Consider the following 21,674-nt stretch of genomic DNA (forward strand, 5'->3'; position numbering starts at 1 on the left):
CATAGACATTCCATAGACCATAGTTATATCAGGTCTCATCCTTGAACATAGCCTAACTCAGCGTAAACAAGTAAAATTCATATAAAATTATATCTATTATACACATTACAAGGGCACTGATCCTTAAGCGGGGAGCGCCCTGGTAAGGATGAACCTCGTCGGAAATTAACTCATGTTTCTCCGGGGCGCTTTTACAAATAGTGAAAGGCATCACTTTTAGATTGAATTCCTCCTGTTACCCCAAAGTAAAATGTCACATTTACAATGTGATCTTGAAGAATTGAGTTGAATTATTTTTTATAGGCCATAGAATAAAAATTTGCAATTTTCAATTGGGATACCCAAGGTTCTTTCTTTGTTCTGAGCAATCCATTAATGCAACAAGGTAATCTTATCCCTACTCAGACTCCATGGCAGTTGCTGTCAACTTCCTTGTCAAAGAATTTAAAAGTTAAATGTTTGCATGTGCAATAAAGAAACCTGTGGGGGCACACTATAACATCACTGCAACGGACCTCGAGGACTCGTTTCTTTTGGGATTTTAAAAAGGCTTCTCAAGTTGACCAATTGGTGTTCTCTCATTATTTCGAAAGTAACGTGTTTTTTGATAGATAGATAGATACACAAGCCAACCATTTTTACATGGTTAGACGTAAACCTCTCCTTGTAGGGAGAGACGTGGGTTCTATTTCCAAGTTGATAAAAAATAGTCTCCATTTTATCTCCAACCTCAAAGAATTATAATAGTTTTACTAAAGAAAAAGATAGATACACCCGAAATCTTTTTGGAAAACAAATATAATTACGGCTCATGCCATCAACATTTGACAATTGAAGTACATTTTTCCAAGTTTGGTTATCGAAAAGTATAAACGATATTGTTTTGTTAAGTGGATAAGAAAAGATGCATGATATTAAGATAAATCAATATATGATGTTTTTTTTAAAACTCTAATCACTTTTAGAATTTGAGTTAAACCGTCATTAAAAATATATATAATAAACAAATGAGTAAGTCTCTTGTGAGACGGTATCACAAATCTTTATCTGTGAGACGGTACCGTAGATCATCTCACATAATTTTTTGCATAAATAAATTTGGGAAAAAAGTGTCATAATGAATAAACAAGTATGAAAAAGAGTGGACTAACTGGTTAATAAATTATGCATTTATTGTTGTCGTAGTTGAGAAATCAAATCAGATGAATGATTAGGAGTAGTATCTACCATAAGCCATTTTTGCCATTGTGATTGATTCCGACAAATCCCCAAACACGTGTTATTGCGAGTTAATTGCAAATTTACTCGTAATGGAAAGAGATTGTCTACCCATTTATAGACAATATACATATATAATACAAAAAATATATATTATAAAAATATATGCATATTGAATGCTAAATGATTTTAATTAAAAATTGATCAGACTAAAATATAAAGTGAGCTCATTTTTTGCACTAAAACTTGACAAAGACTCTTAAAAAAACAAAAAAAAAAAAAAAAAAAACTTGACAAAAACCGCAGCCAAAGTGCAAGAAATAATTTATTTCATAATTTGTATTTATATTTTAAGTTTTTATATTATCATTGTCTTTGATTTTTGATGCGTGACCTTGGTTATACTGGCGTGCATATCTGATACCAACCTTCTTTTACAGGCACCAATTATCTTTGACATTGTTTATGAACTTAGATCGGAGAATAAAATAGCAGATTTTATTTTTTCATCTTTTGTCCATAAAAACGTGAATTTCTATTTTGATTGGTCGAAATTATAATGAATGGTTTTGCTTAATAAATTACAGGCTATCCTTTAAAAAAAAATTCTTTATGATAACCTGTTTCATATCTTATAATTTCATATACATCAACGAAAATTGTTTCCATTAATTACTGGTCATATAAAACATTAAATATGTTAAAGTTGGTTTTAATTTAAAATAAATTGAAAAAATAGTCATATCAATTAAATCTTCTACTATAAATATTTAATTAATTTGAATAAAATATGTTATAGATCCACTTGTGGAAATCTAATTGGTGTATCTAATTAAATTTAAATTCTTACATCTTTGATTTACTCACCAATATTTAAAAAAAACGTTCTTGTAAAAAAATCAAGAAGTCGATTTTCTTTCACGTCTTGCTTTTGAAATAACATCGTGAGTGTACCGTTGAAGCTACCGTCAATCCCGTAAATGGTTCTCCGGCTCTTTTGTTGGTTGTTATTCATGGTTTCCCGCAAATTGTTTTTCTAAGTACCATAATTAACAGACTAATTAAGTAATTAACTCGTGTATCCTGTTTAAGCGGGATTTCTTTTGTTCCTGCGTCACGTTCGTCCGTCCTTTGATATTTTATCCAAGATTTTCTGTTTATGTTTCTTTTAAAAATTATAATGATCGTTGTCGTTGATGGGAGCAGCCCAAGCTGGGAGCATAAAATCTTTTTGTTGGTTGGAATTAGGTCTGGATGATCATTGCATGGCGGAATTTTCATGCTTTTAAAATGTTTTATGGATTTGAATAAGAAGTTTTCAAGATATTTGGTGGCTCGGGTCCAACTTATTAAATGCAACTTCGTAGATTTTCAAATCCGTAGCACCCACCGTTGTTGAATGGGCTTGTGTTGTTATTGTTGGGTTTTACTTTCTTTGGGTTAATTTATTTGATATTCGTTGGTAGGAACAGAGATTTTGCTAAGGGGATGCCTTAATTTGGAGGTTTGGATTTTCTTGATTGGTTTTTCTCTTTTATGAGAGTGGTTTAAATGAAAGGCATCCATTTTCTGAGGAGCAATGCATTTGCTGGATTGTGTTACACAAGCAAAGGGGAAATAAGTGTTCAGTGTTTTTGGTACAGATGTTCAGGTGAAATAAACCGTGAACTTTTCGTGAAAATGTGTGCGTGAGATTAGTGGATTCTTGGTACGATCAGTGGCCTTGTGTGGATAAATCGACGGAAAAATGATAGCAGAGAGGTTAGAGTTTAGGAGAAAGCTTGTGATTGTGGGAATACGATTGGATTGTCATACCAAAGAATTGCTTGATTGGGCAGTTGTTAAAGTAGCTGATGCTGGAGATACTGTGGTGGCAGTTCATGTTTGCCGAAACTCGGGTATTGTGCTTGTTCTTCTCAACTGCTACTTCTCCTCGTGCTTATCCAAATTGGAAATTGGAGTTTTTTTAGTTGCATTGACATCCGATGGCTTGAAATTATTTGCTGCAGATTCCATTTCAAAAGAGGAAGCTCTGCTGGAAGGTTACCTGGAAGACTACCAAGGTCTGTGCAGCAAAAAGCAGGTTAGTTTCTTTGGTTATACAAGAATTTTATATAACCCCGATCTCTGTATGGTGGTAAAGTAAAAGGGCGGAACGTCCAGTCGTCATTGTTTTTGTTTTGCTTTTTTCTTATATTTTTGGTGGGGTGTCCAGGTAGGCCTCACAGTTGAAGTCTTTAAAGCCAAGTCAATCAGAAAAGTTCTGGTAATGGAAGCAAAGAACCATTCCGCATCAGTAGTTGTGGTGGGGATTACTAAGCACACTGCACTGGGGTAAAGCTATAGATTGTCATATATTTTCAGGGGTTTCTTTGTTTTAAAATTAAGTTTTTACAAAGCCATCTTTTAGGGGGTGGGCTGCGGTTGCTAAATATTGCGCAAAAAGGCTGCCTCACTCGACTGAAGTTATGGCAATTCACAATGGAAGGATTGTATACAGCAGGTTTTCCACCAACCAGTTACAAGGTTTGGATTTTTTCACCGTATCTTGGGAATGATGGCTTTATTCTTGAATAACATTACAAATGCTGTGCTGCTTATAGGTTCTGGTAAAGATCCAAAGCCGAGTTTTTATTTAACTGATGGCTTGATATCCAAAGATAACCAGTCGGAATTTGGGGAATCAGAGATATCGGAAATCAGCAGGCTCAGTTATGATGGAATGGAATGCATCTCAATGGGTTCAAGAGATGAGTTTTTTAGCCGAATTACAAGACGTCAGAGGGGTTCCCTGAATTCACTATCACTACCGGTGGAGGATTTTACTAACCAAAGACCTGGTTGGCCTTTACTCCAAACATCTAGTTCGGTAACTCGGCCTGCTTTGGAAGCAAGAAACATATCAGTAGTGAAATGGGTAATGAACTTACCAAATCGCCCTTTGCTTGACATTGCTGAATCCAGAAGTGAAAACGGTAAATTGAGATACGAAGATACCACAGATGAAGTAACTAAGAGACAAGAGCTGCCAAAAGATTTGGAACTCGTACTCGAAAAAAATTCACCAAGATGTGAAGTTTATAGCTATCATGCCCTTAAAATAGCAACTTCCGAGTTCTCGTCAGGTTATTACAGGAAACCAATCCATTCCATATTCAGCTGACACCTCGTGTTTAATCTGTATTCTCTGATTATATTCATTTTTACAGGGAATCTTATTGGAAAAGGGGGGTGTAATTCCGTGTACAAGGGGATTCTTTCTGGAGGAAAACCAGTAGCAGTAAAGATTTTGAGATCATCAAAAGAGGCATGGAAGGATTTTATCTTGGAGGTTGAAATAATCACCACAGCAAAGCATAAAAGAATCACACCTTTGCTTGGAATTTGCATAGAAGATAATAATCTTATATCTGTTTATGATTTCTTGTCAAACGGGAATTTGGAAGAAAGTCTACATGGTAAGTAGAGTGAGAATACGAGTTTCTTTACTTGATAAGCTATCCGGATGCAGACAATTTTGAGTTTATTATTGAAGCAGGTGGAGATAGAAAGAAAAACTCTGTATTATCATGGGAGGTACGATTAAAAATAGCCCTTGGGATTGCTGAAGCACTAAATTACATACATAATGGATGCCCAAAACCGATCATTCATAGAGACATCAAGTCTTCAAATATTCTACTCACTGATGAACTAGAACCACAGGTAGTTTTATCCATCTGACTCCGTTTACCAAGTATTAACGTTTGATAAAAAAATAATCTCACTATATATCGTTTATCTTGTTTAGTAATAATTTTTCATTTTAATCATCAGTTATCTGACTTTGGATTGGCGATATGGGGACCCACAGCAGCGTCTTTCTTGACCGATGATAATATCGTAGGAACTTTCGGTTATATCGCACCTGAGTATTTTATGTATGGCAAAGTAAGTGACAAGATTGATGTATATGCTTTTGGAGTCGTTTTACTTGAATTGCTATCCGGAAGGAAACCTATTGGCTTGGATACTGAAAAAGGCCAAGAGAGTTTAGTCATGTGGGTAAGAACTTTAATCTTAATGAAATTAGAAGTATCTCCAATCTATTTTCTATAAATTTTTAGAAACCTGTGCTTCTTTTAGGCAAGACCTAAGCTAGAATGTGGTGATTTTAAGAGTATATTGGATCCTGATTTCGCGGTTGATGACAAAGTTGATGAGGCTCAAATTCAAAGAATAGCTCAAGCAGCACGTTTGTGTCTGATTCAAGCAGCACGTCTTCGGCCCAAAATTCACCAGGTAATGACAAGTTAGTTCCATCTATATATGAACATTTCTCACTTCTGTACTGTGCAGAGCCAAGCACCTGGTTTTGAATCAAAATCTGTAGATTGTACTAATGGCACAACTGAAATATTTTAAACCTTAAGGAGGTAGTCAGGGCATTATGCTTCAATTGTTGTACAATGTTGATAGGCACATGGGGCTTTTGAATAAATTTTTGCTTCTAAAAAATTTCTTTGGAAGGATAATAACTTGTCACTCACTGGAGTCGAACACATGATTTTGGTTCTTATACCAATTAATCTCAGGTTGTTTCATAAAGCTATTAATGATAGTAAGGATACTCCGCTATAACGAATCCTCAGATGGAGCTATATAGGGGTTAGCTTTTGTTACTGAAACTTGCTGACCGACACCTGGGCAAGGTTTTGATAGTTCTGCCATATAAGTTGTAGTATTGACGTCAACTCTTACTTTTCTTCTTATGTGAACTTCAGATATTGAGTATCCTTCGTGGAGATGAACATGATGAAGGATCAACACCAAAATCTGGGAATTATGATGATTTGGATAACCAGAACGATAAGGATGACGAAGTTTATCCAGATTTACATGCTGAATCACATCTAAGTCTTGCCTTTTTTGATGTAACCGAAAGCTCTACATCATTTAGCAGCATGGAACAAAACAGTCCTCTTTCTGTTGAGGAATATGTAAAGAAAACATGGAGTCGATCATCGAGTTTCGAGTAGTTTTGGTGAAGCTTGTGGCTTTTAATTGTATATGCGGTTGATCAAGCAGGAATCCTGCTACCAAGAATGAGGTGATTTTTCAGATGAAATGGAGCTTTGTGTGTTCGGAAAAAAGGCCCATATTGAAGGGCTTTGGTTTGCATTAGAATGGCTTTCAGATATGATTTTGTGATGGAATATAAATTCAGTATTGAGTGTTCCCCCAATCAACACTTCAAATCAATGGTGTTTAGCTTAAAACATTATTTTGTTTGGCATATTTCTTAAAGACAATTTCCCAATTTTTTTTTTCTGCAACTCCCAAAATAAAATAAGACCTCCCAATTTTATTTTATTTTTAACTTTTCCGATTTTTCGTTTTAGAGGCTTTTTTACAAGTCAGAAAAAAATAAAATAAAACGTGAAAACAGCAATTTAGAGCGTCTTTTTCAGGTGTTTTTCTTAAACTAAGATCTATGTATCAAAATATCATCTTATATACGGAAACAAACAAAAGATGTGGGCCTATTTTGAAATCATTATACCCATTTGACATTTGGGCTAAGCCCAATACTATAGATTAGGATAAGGTAGGTTTCGAACCAACTGGGCTTCATATTTTGCCCGTTACTTTGTATAATTGGATTTTTAAAATCAAATTGTATATTATACTACACTATATTATATAATTAAAGTTGGAATCCTTATACTACCAGATTTTAGTGATTTGGTGAAATCTTGTAAATTAAAATTATATAAATTTATTAATTATTGATAAAATTGCATTTTGTAGAAAATCTTGCAATCACATCTTTATTTATATTTTTAAATTCAATCTTGCATTTTATCTATATTTTTTTTAAAAAAATAATAACAAAAAACTATCACGAGTAGATAATTATTTCTATGATATAAGCATGCGTGCGCAAAAGGCACTAGTATATAAAATAGTAGAATGCTTAACTTAAAAAATAAATATAAAATAAAGAGTACTACTTATATAAACACCATTTATCTTTTGCTATATATAATTAAAAAAATCTTATACTAACTATATGAAATCATTTTGTAACTTTGAATGTGTTTAAAAATAGACAGTAAGGAATGGCATGAATGAAGCCACTGAAAGCTTTTTTTTTATGCCATCTAATCTGATGATAAGGTGAGTATAAGCCCCGAAAGCAAATTGGTGGCCGGATAGATAGGCAACAAGATGGGGTACTTTTTCACCACCCACGTCGTCATGCTGTAAACAGTAAAATCTGAACCTTGTCGCTCTTCTTTCGTTGCGAGCAGGAACCTCGGCTCCGATTCCACATGCTTAGCCTTCGCATTGATGAGCGCATGTAGTCACGTTTTTTTGGATATAATACTTGTATGGGAAGTATGAGTGTAACCAACTTGACATTCAGGACTGTCTTTCGCTTTGTTCTCACCTCCTGGATACCATCTCGTCCCACGACGGTTTTATACTAATATAATAACCTTAACCCGATCGGAGAGTCAATTGGAAAAGGAAGTATGGGTGTAACCAACTTGACATTCAGGACTGCCTCTCGCTCTGTTCTCACCTCCTAGATACTATCTTGTCCCACGATAGTTTTATATTAATATAATAACCTTAACCCGATGAGAGAGCCAATTGGAAAGAGATCAACGCTATCATTGCTCTATCCCACATCGAGCTTCTTTGTTGTGACTTATTGAACTAACAATATGATTTTTACTGTATTTTAATATATAATTTTATATTTAATCTTATCTCCTATCACATCAATTTCAAAAATGTATAATTTTTATTTTTTTACGGAACACATATAGCGTATATCATATTTTTAGAAAATGTCAACTGTATTTCACCTCAACTTCAATGTCTTAAAATACGTTTGGAGCTGAATTGAATATATATAAATTACTTTATATATATATATATATATATGTATATAAAATATGATAAGATAAGATTCCATTGTACTGTTCAAATTTTGAAGTACAACTAAGCAAAGCTTAAGCAGCTTAAAATTTATATATGAGAAAAGAAGAGATGGTTCTCTGACTTCCAGAAAGCACCTTTTCTTCTCTGGATTGGAATCTGTGTATCAATGGCCCTTATGCTTCCCCTTGATATTAGTGTGTTGCATTTCTACCTCTCTCCAAAATTACTGTTTGGCCTTTTCTAGGGTTTCTTTTCACTTCCATGATTTCGATCTTTCTTCGCAACTCCCACTGCCGCTCGATGTTGATTGAAAATCTGAGGTAAATGTTAATGTTTGCCCTCGAGGGTGATCACCTATCGGCAGGATGTTGTTTTTACCCTGTGTTTTTAATTCATCGTGAAAATATTTGTATTTATGCGTGCTTGTAGCTCTGTGATTGCTGAAAATTTTCAAGTTGCATTTCCAGCTTATGTTATTCCTTTCGTATTTCGAGAGAATTAAGCCTACAATTTTTGGTTCTAAGTTGGTATGTGTTAAATGCTTTTTTTCTTGAAGTTCCAATATTTGCCATATTCTCTATTATATCTAGCGTTTTTGGCATCTTTGCCGTCAATTGAGGACTTGGAGGCATGATCTCTTTGTTACCAGCTAAAAGCTTGTTTATGGCTGATTGGTCTTTTTTGTTGGTATGTTTTTCAATAGGATTTTGGTCAGGTGAAACTTGCGCTGAGTATTGGTCACTCTTCCATCTCAAGAATTAAATAATTGGATTTGCTAGATATTTCTGCTGAATAATGGACGAAGGGGAGCCTAATTATCCTAGCGATCAAATGTTATCGTGCTTGGATATGACTAACGCTCCTAGCAGTTGCTCATTTGACATAGACGAGTTTCTTGATTCCACTCAGACCTGCAACGATGCCCTCGGTCGTACAGAGGCTTTCACCGATGTTCTTGGCCGTACACAGGCATGCACCCATGCCCATGCTTGCAATCCATCTGGTCCTGATAAATCCCACACACACACTTGTATTCATGTCCATACCCAAATTATGCCGACCACCAGTGATGTTCAGGCTCCAAGTGATGACACCTTCTGAGTCGATTGAGAAAAAATCAAAAAAACGACCCTTGGGTAATCGTGAAGCTGTACGCAAGTATCGTGAGAAGAAAAAGGCTAGGGCTGCGATATTGGAAGATGAACTTGTTAAGTTGAGGTCTTTGAACCAGCAGTTAATGAAGAGGCTGCAGGGTCAAGCTTTGTTAGAGGCTGAGATTGCCAGGCTCAAGTGCTTGCTTGTTGACATTAGGGGACGGATTGAAGGAGAAATTGGATATTTTCCCTACCAGAAGCCAGCTAAGAATGCAGATGTGTATGAAAGTATCGCGAACTCTAGCGTTCCTGGCACATATATGATGAATCCATGTAATATGAGGAGTAGTGATCAACTTTATTGCCTTCACCCTGGATCTGAAGGCATTGCCTTAGACAGTCAGGTCCTTAACGACTGTGGATTTGACAATCTCCAATGTTTGGGGAATCAAAATTCTGGTCAGGAGCTTCCTGCTCGTGGACGTGGAAGTTGTTAGTGTATTTGCGGGCAATACTTCTATTGGAATAAGAGAAAATGTGAGTTGTTTGCTTCTGATTTTATTTTTTAGCTTACTATTTGAAGGATTGATAGTGAAAGCTGTAACAGCTTTCATTATTTGGCTACATGAAATCCTGTGGCGTGCATAACTTTACTCCCTCTTGTTTTCTGTGACTCGACTCTCGAGGGAGATGATTTGTGATATGAGTTAAATCTTTTGCATCAAATGCTTTCTTTATCTTATTTTTATACTAGGTTCATCTCATAAGTCGTATGAAATTCACTAATGAAATGGCTAAAGGTGTATCGGAGAGAAATCGGTTCTAGAATATTTCTTCTTCTTGTATGATCTTATGCATTTCATGTTCACCTTTCAAATTGTGTCCTCTTGCTGCAACTTCAGCATCATGATATAATGAACCAGACATGTTTTTCACAACCAGCATGGCTTGTTGTGTTTTGTGATTCTGATATTTTCTTCATGCTTTTATCAGGAAACGGCTTGTGTGGCAACAGTTTGTTCAAGACAATGACACAGACTCTTTTAAGGTAGAAGCATTTTCATATCATCAAGTATTGCTATTTCGATCTTAAATCTTTTTGTTTATATTACACCTAGAATGCATGTAGTTACAAACGCCGTTAATTTATCACCATGAGTTGTTCATTTCCAGTGCATTGGAATTAAGACAAGTAGATGAATCGTAATAGCAGAACTTGTGAAGAGGAGACCAAAAATATTGGTTTTCTGTGAAGCTCTGTAAGATTTCTTTGAGCCTTGTGAGATAATGGGCATTTTTTACTTCTGTTTTTTCTTGATTTTTCCGCCTTGAAACCTTGTCCAGAATAGTTTGGTGTCACATTTTTCTCCAGTTTTTGTGTGTGTGTAAAGGAGAGTATTATTTGCATTTAAAATTTTGTTAAACTCTTGCATTTTATAATAGTTTTTGAATAAAATGTGATATAATCATTTAAACTTGAATAATATTCTGAAATATTTATGTTAGTATTCACGATAAAAGAATTTTTTATAATATTTAATACTAAATATAATAAAGTACATTTTTTGTATATATAAAAAAAACATATCGCGACAAAAAGTTAATTAAGATCATGGAGAGGCTAGAAAAATACAGATGCTATTTTGCATGGCGCATGCTCTAGAGCACAGACATTGAAATTCTATCATTAAGATCATCGTCTGGTTTTCTTGATGTTGGCCAAGGAGATGCAGAGCACAGAACTGAGAGAAGGTCGTTTAACTTTGAAACAATGTGGTAAAAGGAAAACGAATGTGAGGAGGTGGTGGCCGATGGCTGGAATTCTATGGCGTTGGAGCGGCACTCCAACACAAGATGCAGTCATGTAGCCGAGAGTTGATGGCATAGTTCGGACTAGATTACGGAATCTAGCCGAGAAAATTAAGAATGATAGTAATCGACTTGATATGCTTAAAAGGGATTTGGTGTGGGAACACTCGATCCAACAAATCTGCCAATTATAACAGAATATGGTGAGCAGGCAGTCGTAGTTATTCAAATCATGCACACCATCTACCGAGGCTAGGGCTCCAGTTTTGGAATGTATCCGCCACGGGTCACTAATCTCATGAATAACATGCTTTGTGCTCTTTTTTGCTAAGAGGTGAGGAAGGCGTTGACTGATCTTGCCTCAGAGAAGACTCGAGGAAGTGATGGTTTTCCGGCTACCTTTTTTTTAAAGATTTTGGCCAATTGGTAGTGAGGATATTACCCGGGCAGTTCTAGATATCCTGAATAATGGGAGAGATTTGACAGATTGTAACGATACTACCATTACCTTAATTCCTAAATTTAAAATCCAGTTACAGTGAAAGAATTTCGACCGATTGCATAATTTTCTATAAAATTATTTCCGGATCTCTGACCCGACTAATGTTACTGATCAGACTCACATTGTGTTCATACGGGTTTGAAACTACAAATTGGATTCGTAATCTGTGGAGATAAGAGATAAACGCTTTCTTTCATTTAGGAAATTAGCACTGCACTCAAAACCAGATATGAGCAAGACATACGGCATGGTAGAATGAAGTTTCTTAGAAGTTGTTATGGGCTTATGGCCAAAAACTGGGTTTTCAGACAGGTGGATTAACCAGATTATATATATGTTGTGTGAGATACACATCTTATTCCTTCGGGTTAAATCAAAGATTATTTGGTTAGTTGAAACCAGGAAGAAGAATCAGATAAGGTGATCCACTTTCTCCTTCCTTGTTTGTTAAGAGTGCACTAGGACTTTCCTCGATGCTCCATTCATATATACAACAGGGTCTGATCCGTGGCATTCGGATTGCAACCACAAGCCCCTCGATGTCACATTTGTTCTTTACTAACGACAACCTTGTTTTCCTCCGAGCAACAGAAAGGGATAGCCAAAATCTACCTAAGGTATTGCAAATATACTCCAAAGCCTCAAGTCGGCGGATTAATTTTGATAAATCTGTCATTACCTTTAGCCCGAATTAATGTGGAGCTAGACATGGACAGCGAACTATATTGTACTTAACGACGTACATCAATAAAAAGTTTCAAAAAATATATGTTAGGATTCATCACGTGTTCTACATCAATTATTAAAATGAGGCATTTGTGAATAAAATAATTAACTAGTAGAAAAAAGTAAATATCAAAATTAATCAATTCAATTAACAACTCTTACGTGGTTTCCATGTGAACAAATTCAAGAGTTAAAAAAGAGAACATAATAAAAAAAAAAGTGAACGTGGGGTATCGAATTAAGACCAATTTCCAATTTTTAATTAACCTATTATAATTGATCGTTTGTGGGCCACTTTGGTTGAAGCAAAGTATTTCTTGGATCAAAGTCCATTTGGAATTGTCTTCGTTGCATTATTAATTAGGACCGTGCATGCCGTGACACATGATTAATGCTCAATTCACAAAATAATTCAAAGGAAGATGTTAGATGTGATACAAAAATATTAAGTAATGTGCACAAGCAACATTTAGATACATAGAGAACAGAAATAAGTCGCGAATCGTAAATCATATCTACTTCCGATCGTGATCACAAAACCGACGATTACGATTTTAACGCGATAGTTATATAAATTAATAGAAACAAAGCATAATTATTTTCCAGACAGTTTAACATACACCTCGACTCACCTAAAAGTGAAGAATAGTCGATGAACTTATCCAGATCTATTATTGTTAAATTAAAAGGCATTAAATTAAATTTAAATGTCAGAGATGCATTTTGAAATCGCAGCCAAGATGGATTCAACCTCATGCATCAGATTCATCAATAAATCTATATATTATTGAAGATAATGCATGCTTCAATTATTCGTGCTCTTCCAATTATAAAATTAAAATTTATTTAATTTTTGAAACAAACACACGCACTAAATCCGGTGCTCCACGTGATATTGCTGCTTGTTTCTTGATGCATGCTTATGCTGCTTTATTTTTAAAAACAAACCTAAGGTACACACGCAATATATATATATATATATATATATATATATATATATATATATATATATATATATATATATATATATATATATATATAGACACACACATGCAGAAGAGTCATGACAAATGATGATTCGGACGAGATTCGTTATTTTTGAACCACGAAAATCTCTTTTTTCATTTGGGTTGTAAGTGTAGCCAACTCTCTATTAAGGATACGACAAAAAAATGAGTAGGTCTAATGTGAGACCGTCTCACGCATCACAATCTGTGAGACGGGTCAACCCTACCCATATTCACAATAAAAAAGTAATACTCTTAGCATAAAAAATAATACTTTTTCATGGATTATCCAAATAAAGATCCGTCTCACAAAATACAGCCTGTGAAACCGTCTCACACAAGTTTTTGCCCAAAAAAATAATAGTAGAAAAAGAACTTCAGTATAAAAATCTACATTAGTTCGTAAATCGGTGGTATACCATCACTTATAAACATCAGAATAAACAATATCGATAGGACTGGAAGCACTCCCTCGAGTAAAAGCTTCAACAGCCGTTTGGCATTTCGTGAGACGAATTGACCAAGTTCATATTTACAAATAAAAGTAATATTTTTTTCTTACAAAAATAATTACTTTTTAATGAATCGGAATCGGGTTGGAGATCTGTCACCAAATTCGATCTGTGAGAGAGATCAACTGGTTAGAAAAATATTAGGACTTTGCTTTCAAATAGGGTGTTCGAGTTAGTAGAGTAGTTGAACGTTTGGTCAATGGTCAGAAGTTCGATTATCATACCAACACTTTTTTATATGGGTTTGTCATACATGATTTATCGACTGTGATTTACATATTATTACATTAACCCAAACATTTACTCAAAAAATCTATGTATAAGGACTTTAGTCGAGCCATGCTATAAATAAATATTCACTAAAAATTGATAAATTCTCATTGGATGGAGAAATAGAACAAACCGCCGATAAGAAGCTGACTCGGTCATCAAAGCCATCCACGAAAGCGGAAACGACTTTAATTCTCAAGAGCTAAAAGCGCGTTTCCTAGAATTTGATTTACTTCCATGACTATTATCACATAATACACAATAAACTTGAATGAAAGCCAATTATACGACTACCTAGTTTGACATTATGCATAATTGATTGATTGAGATTTAAAACAACTAGCTTATACGTATTTTGCTATGCATGCAATTTACAATAAGAGCTCTATAATTGTCAATGGGATGAAAACAAAGCAAGAGATCATGTAGTTAAAGGTTTCAAGAAAAGCGACAAGTGGAACCATCATGCATGAAAATTTAAAGAAAATATTTAACAAGACCGAGTAAATAAACATCGAGCTTAATTTTTTATTAATCAAATCTCGTGGAAAACATGTATCAAAAATTTTATTTATGAGACGTTTTCATACGAGTTTGTGAGCTAATTTCATAATTCGACGATGTAATCATGTAATTTAATTATATGTATTTAAAAGAAATCACTCAACATCAACGCATTCAAAGGTGGTGATTATGGCGAGGAAATTTTAACAATGTGGGAGTGGTTGGAATCCTATTCTTTTGCCTTTTACAAATGAACCAAAAATTGACAAAGGTATTATTCCCTTTTCCATTCCTTTAACCGACCCTTTTCCCTCGTTTTTATTCATTAAACATTAATAAACATGAAAGAGTACGTGGAGTTCACTTTTGCAATACCAAGTGATAATTCAAACATATCTTCCACTTTAATGTAAAAAACAACGTTCTTGTTAAATCATGAATAATATAATATTATATATATATATATATCTATATATTAAAAATTAAAGAATATTTAATATCTTGATGTTTATAGATAAAATAAGATAAAGTGAAACTTACTTTATCAAAAAAGTCACTGTTTGAAATTTGGATTCAGCTTGTATGAAAAATGATTGATTGCAACAAAGTATCTATATTGGAAAAAAAAATCTCAAGGTGTAGTTTCTTACTATGCATGATATCTTTGTACTAATATTAAAACACGAGAGTGTTTACAATAATTAATTTTTTTAAAAAAATTTTTGTTTTGTGTGTTTCTTAAATTTATGTTCTATATTTATTTATGTTTAATTTATTTGAAATCAAATTAGTATTAAAATCGATTATGCAAATTACCCTGCTAGATTTATTTACGTTTAATTTATTTGACATAAATCTATATTATAATAAAAGAACCAATGGAGCCCACGCCACACGATCTCCTCTCCTCACTTTTCAGAGTCTTTAATAAATCCAACTAGGATTATGCAAATTACCCTGCTAGAATTAATGGCACCACACTTTATTTATGTTTATTTATTTAAGGTGACCTTTTAGCCTAACCAAAACCAAGAAAAAAATTTTAACATAGGTTTTGCCAAACATAAAACTGTAGCACAGCACATTATACGGTGTAGATTAGGGAGGGGTGGCTGCCTATTTTGTCTGTCTATATATATATTTATTACCCAAGAAAATGTCACCAAGTTTCTTGTTTACAACCGAACCCCACTTTGTTTGCTTCATCTTTCGGTGCATTTGTGTTGGAATAAAGGTGAGAAGAAGGTCCTGAGGAGAAGGGATTTGTGTTTGGTTGCGGATATTTATTCCTCGATTCAATGGCCATTCAAGCACAGCTGGTTTCGGATCAGAGTTTTGGGTTTTCTTTGGGGGGTCCTCATGATTCCATCATGGAGACTGACGCTGGATTTAATCACTCATTTTTAATTCCTCAGCACCAGCAATTGATGCAGTTTGGTCCGTTTCAGAATTTTTATCAGCATAAGAATCAAAGCTCATTTCTTAACAATTTAACCGTGAAAGATCAGCAATCTGTTTTGTTTTCACGGTCTCTCTCTTCCCAGATCGAGAAACAGAGAATGGAAATCGATCGATTCATCAGTTTACAGGTCAACAATTTTATTTATGTTTATTCATCATATTTCTGCTGGGAAAGAGTAACCATTAATTTTCGTTACTGTGAATTTGTAATCTTCTTCTTCTTCTGAGATTGTCGAGTTACATCTGATGTGAAATGGGTTCGTCTGATTTTCTTTTATATCCCACCAGAACGAGAGACTGAGGCAGGCTTTGCAAGAGCAAAGAAAGAACCAAATCTCAACCATGATGAAGAAATACGAATCAAATATCCAATCTTTACTCAAACAGAAGGAAGAAGAGATGTTGAAGGCAATAAACAGAAGAATGGAGCTGGAAAAACATCTGGAAAGAATGGAGATGGAGAACCAGACCTGGAAAATGGCAGCCAAGGAGAAGGAAGCCATTGCCGCGGCATTGAACAGCAAAATCCAACGTCTCAGAGAGTCTGCGTGCCTGTCAGTCAATGCAGCCGAAGACGCAGAGTCGTGTTTCCGAATCGAAGAGAACGAGGAACAAAACACGAGGAAGATGATCTGCAGATGCTGCGGTTCTCGAAAAGCGTGTGTTATCATGTTGCCTTGCAGGCATCTGTGTTCATGCAAAGATTGTGAGGCATTTCTTGATTCCTGCCCCGTCTGTAAAATGGTGAAAAAAGCCAGCTTAGAAGCGTTCACTCCATGAACTTTTGGCCAATTTCTTCATCAAATGATGTAACATTGTTTGTATGAACAGTCCCTTCTGATAACTCTGTCATATGTCGTATTATACAACTTTTTAAATAGTAAATATATATATATATATATATATATTCAAAGATTTTTCCATAAGAGTGGGAAGAAAACGACGGGGAGTACTGTTTCCCTTTTTTTACCTCAATGGGATTTTGATTTATTTTTACCTAGATTGATTTGATTATTCGTGTCAGATTATTTTTACCGGGGCGTGTACTGTCACATTGTCTGTGCCTGAAAGATGATATAATAACAATGTTATAAAAAGCAACGAGTGAAGGTGATGGTTTTACTACTGTAATTATGTAATCCAATTGGTGCACTGCTGCCAGGTTGGTGGATGTTTCACACTTTATTATTCTTATTATTGTAAATTGATACTCCTCCAAAAATCGGGTGAGCTGGATGTATAATTTTCTGAGCTGATGTATGTTCATTATGTTCATTTTTTGTGAATGATGATGATCAGGTAAGATGAATATGAGCTTGATGGTCTACATACCTAAAAACAAAAAGTGTTGGTGCAGCGTCAGAAGGTTTTTGGTGTGACTATCACGACGCTCAAGTCAATCAAATATACACGAAGATGAAGGAAAATATTTTTAAATGAGTATATAGAGAGTGCTTATGAGAATGAAAGTGAACTATCCAATTTTATCTTCCTCACGAGTATTTATAGGGTGTCAGAGTAAGTGACTATCCCGAGATACCGGGCAGTGGCCACGATATGAGGACATGGCACATGTCTGAGCCTCAAGACGATCTCGTAGGCATAGGGGAACGTGTCCCACAAGTATATGTTAATAGGCTCCACGATCAGTTGACCTAGACTTTTCTGTGATGTCCGACCAATAATCACTATAAGAAAAACGTCCAACGACAACGCATCTACGACAACGATTTTTTTGAAAAACTGTTGTCGTATAGTTTTTAACAACGGTTTTCACTAATACCGTTGTCGTAGGTGCTTTTTGACAACAATTTTCTATTTAAAATAGAAAACCGTTGTCTTTCAGCGTTTTTTTAGGGCAAAAGACAACGGTTTATGAACTGTTGTCTTTTGACATGTTTTTTTTGACAATCGACAATGTTTTTTGAAAACCGCTGTCTTTTAAGGTGTCAACCTAACAATCGTTGTCTTTCAGCACTTTTTTAGTGCAAAAGACAACGGTTTTATGAACTTTTGTCTTTTCGCGTGTTTTTTAGACAATCGACAACGGTTTTTGAAAACCGTTGTCGATTAGCGTTTTTTTTTAAAACAACAACAGTTTTTAAAAACCGTTGTCTATTAGCGTGTTTTTTTGGACAAACGACAACGGTTTTTAAAAACAAACTTTGCCACATTTAGCGACGGCTTTTCTAAAATCGTCGCTATATATAGCGACGGTTTTTAACCGTCGCTAATTTCAAATTAGAAATTAGCGACGGTTAAAAACCGTCGCTACATACTGCGACTGTTAATCTACTGATAGCGACGTTTTTAAGTACATTCGTCGCATGTTTAAAATTAGAGACATTTTTAAAACATCCGTCGCTCAATGTAGCAACGGTTTGATATTAACCGTGGCTACATTTAGCGACGGTTGCTGCTGTCCGTCGCTAATTTGAAATTAGCGACGGTTTAACTAAATACCGCGCAAACTCTCTATAAATATCTCCATTTTCTTTCCATTTTCCCCCACAATACTTAAATTTTTTTCTCTTACACAATTTTATCACTTCACACAACACTTAAATTTTTTTCACTACTTCATAATATTTAAAAATTTTCTCTCTTACACAATTTTATCATTTTACACAACACTTAAAATTTTCTCACTACTTCATAACACATAAAATTTTTCTCTCTTACACAATTTTTATCACTTTACACAACACTTAAAATTTTTCTCACTACTCCATAACACATAAAATTTTTCTCAATTCCTCATAACACTTAAAATTTATCTCTCTTATACGATTTTAGTTTCGATCGTTAGTTACTTTAAGATTTATTAAATTATTAAACGATTTTTTTTATTTTTCGAAACAATTTAGCGACGGTAATAATGATACAAGACCGTCGCTAATATTAGCGACGATTATCATACAAAGACTGTCGCTATGTTAGCGACAGTTAATCAACTGTCGCTAATTAGCGACGGTTCGAAATAAAACCGTCGCTAAAATTATTAGGGACAGTGTTGAAAAACCGTCGCAAATTCTACCTACCACAACAGGTAAAAACCGTTGTCGTTGAACGGACTTTCAACAACACCCTCAGTTACAACAGTTTTAAAAAGACTACGACAACGGATATGCCGTTTTTCTTGTAGTGAATATGTGTACACGCTTGAATGAGCATTTAGTGATATGTCATGTTTCTCGGATAGCTGCATGCCAGGGCGAAAAATGGTGGTCGAGGCAATATTGATGTTCACTTTACCCGAAGTAGTTCCAGCTTGTCCTCCTCTTGGCTTCTCGAGACCACCTGGGCTCTTGATCTTTCTTCAATCAATATATTAGTGTCTGAATAAATATAAAATGAAAAAAATAATTCTACAACGATTGGAGACGATGTAATCTAGTCCAAAATGAAAGATTTAAAAATGTTGATTAGCACTAGGTTTGTTTCGTATCAGATTGGTTCGATCGTTGTCAAACTCACACCAAACCAAATGTATATAGTCAGGGCCGGCAGAGCCAAGAATCTGGCGTTACTCGGGCTAGAATTTTAAACTCTAACATCCTTTAATATTTTAAATTGATCTACCCGGACTAATATCAAATTTATTCAAAATTATACAAAAATTTATATGTAAATTTTTGTAAAAAAATTTGGACCACATTGGCTAAAGCCCAGGTACAATAAGCTGTACTTGTGCCCCTGTATATAGTAGATTTTATTAAATAACAAACCGAAGAGCATATAATGATTAAAACTAATTAGCCTCGACAGACATATAAGTTGATAGAATATGTTAGTGTCTGACTAATAAGAAAGAGTTATAAGATTTAAAACTAATCCGTCATCTCAACATATATCAAAGCTAATAGAATATGTGACTGTTTGATAATAGATTATTAGTTCGATTTTTCCTGTCAACACCTTCTTGGATGAACATATTGTACATGGCTAGTCTATAGTGGATTACCTGACTAACATATTTATAGACTATTGCTTTAGTAGAAGATTTACCTCATGTTTACTGAAAAATAACGCCAGCTAGTTCTCGTAAGACCAAAAAATTAAAACTAACCGAACAAAACCAGTATTTTCAATTAAGATGGACATTAAAGCAAAATAGACTACCAATATCACACAAACTTTGAAAAAAGATATAAAAATATATTATTGCACTGCGCATTGAATTGTGATTAAACTCGGATGTGCTTTTCATGCTGTCATAATTATTACGAGGAAATGTTGGTTTTGTGTGGGAAAAAAGGCTATTAAACCTAGATCTACAAAAAAAAAAACACCTTATTATTTTAATTGAAATTAAGGTACACAAAAATAAAGATGTTGGCACAGCATTATTGGTCTGATTGAATTATTCGGCTGCTGCGATATACATCCATATTTGTTACATTAGAAACTTTACCTAACATTTTTCGGGATGTCAATTTCTCTTAATTCGAGTAAAAATTGAGCTTCGCCTTGTGTCGGACGGCTTGGTTCGTGCTGTACTATGTATGTGGAATCAGCATTGTTTTTAATGTAGACTTGATTCCTTGCTTCTTTTTCTTCTTCCTTTTTTCGTGTAAAATACGTTGGGCAAATAAATTATTTTGACATATTTTGTGTGAGCTATTAGTAAGAAAATCGAATTCATGATTATTGGTCTAACGCTCACATACCCAACAACTCGAACATATACCAAAAGCATTTGAATTGCTTTCCTGAACCATATCTCAAGTCTTAACCCATATTCCCATTTTCAAATTGCTTTGTCGAATAAACATTGTCATCAAATCAATTTCTTAAATTTTACACCCAATAAATGACTTAAAATCTATTGTTTCCATTGATATGTTACTTTTGAGTTCGACTTCGACGACTTAATCATCCGCGTAGATCGTCAAATGTATGAATATCATGTATCACATCGATATAAAATCTACACGAGTTTTTATTTAATTAGAAGTTAAAGAGATGGAGAAAATCAAGATCCAGTTTTTTGGGTAACTCAAAAGTCTTGGAAAAATGCAATAATCCCATTACCAATGGTGTACTATATGCCCCATTTTCCTCATAGATAAGCGTATCAAATCCGCCAGCGTGTTGCCATTATTCTGGAGTTGGGGGAGCAAAAACAGAAATGCAAGGAAAACTTCAAGGTCTTGAGATTCGGGCCTACTGGACTCGATTTCACGTGATTGGGAAGAGGGGCCTGATTGGCAATGAAGCTTCACTTATTGGGCTTTGTGTCTTAGTCCAATTCTGTGGCCACTTATTTAATTATCTTTCCTGGGCCCACAAACTGCCAGACATTGGAAATCAAGGCGTATATATTTCATCTTACTGGACATTGTCCAATGATAGCATTGATGGTCAAGATTTACCAATGCATATATAGAACATACATTTGTTTTGAAAATTATATATGTGACAATATCTTACTTGTTGAAATGAAATAATGGTAGTGCCACATATGTAGGATCTCGTCTACCATACATTACTTTATCACCCCTCTATAATTCAATTCAATAAACACAAACTCCTCGTTAATAGATAGATATACCATATTTAATTTCATTTCCCAAGGTTCAATTTTCTTCGAATATAAAAAATATAATATTTAAAAATCCATGCTTATTCATTTCTT

General features: G+C 34.6%; 2 protein-coding genes and 1 pseudogene across 3 annotated transcripts; all 3 read left to right on the forward strand.

The window, feature by feature from the left end:
* The first annotated feature begins 2,134 nt into the window (after positions 1-2,134).
* On the forward strand, positions 2,135-6,527 carry LOC140823750 (protein kinase STUNTED-like). 2 transcript variants are annotated; one of them, XM_073185240.1, is made up of 10 exons: positions 2,135-3,116; positions 3,228-3,301; positions 3,434-3,552; positions 3,629-3,744; positions 3,822-4,343; positions 4,428-4,676; positions 4,754-4,923; positions 5,035-5,262; positions 5,344-5,499; positions 5,982-6,527. In XM_073185240.1, the coding sequence occupies exons 1-10, from the start codon at positions 2,966-2,968 to the stop codon at positions 6,234-6,236; spliced, it is 2,040 nt and encodes a 679-aa protein (XP_073041341.1). In that variant the 5' UTR covers positions 2,135-2,965; the 3' UTR covers positions 6,237-6,527. The 2 variants fall into 2 exon arrangements, with proteins under 2 accessions (XP_073041341.1, XP_073041342.1); XM_073185241.1 differs by having other exon boundaries at positions 2,137-3,116; positions 4,757-4,923.
* Positions 6,528-8,193: 1,666 nt separating this feature from the next.
* On the forward strand, positions 8,194-10,556 carry LOC140823751 (basic leucine zipper 23-like; annotated as a pseudogene).
* A 5,076-nt stretch (positions 10,557-15,632) lies between these two features.
* Positions 15,633-17,053, forward strand: LOC140824826 (probable BOI-related E3 ubiquitin-protein ligase 3). Its single transcript, XM_073186371.1, has 2 exons — positions 15,633-16,164; positions 16,325-17,053. The coding sequence occupies exons 1-2, from the start codon at positions 15,874-15,876 to the stop codon at positions 16,814-16,816; spliced, it is 783 nt and encodes a 260-aa protein (XP_073042472.1). The 5' UTR covers positions 15,633-15,873; the 3' UTR covers positions 16,817-17,053.
* Positions 17,054-21,674: the final 4,621 nt, after the last annotated feature.

This window comes from Primulina eburnea, chromosome 2 (genome assembly GCF_022965805.1).
Source record: "Primulina eburnea isolate SZY01 chromosome 2, ASM2296580v1, whole genome shotgun sequence".
Lineage (NCBI taxonomy): Eukaryota > Viridiplantae > Streptophyta > Magnoliopsida > Lamiales > Gesneriaceae > Primulina > Primulina eburnea.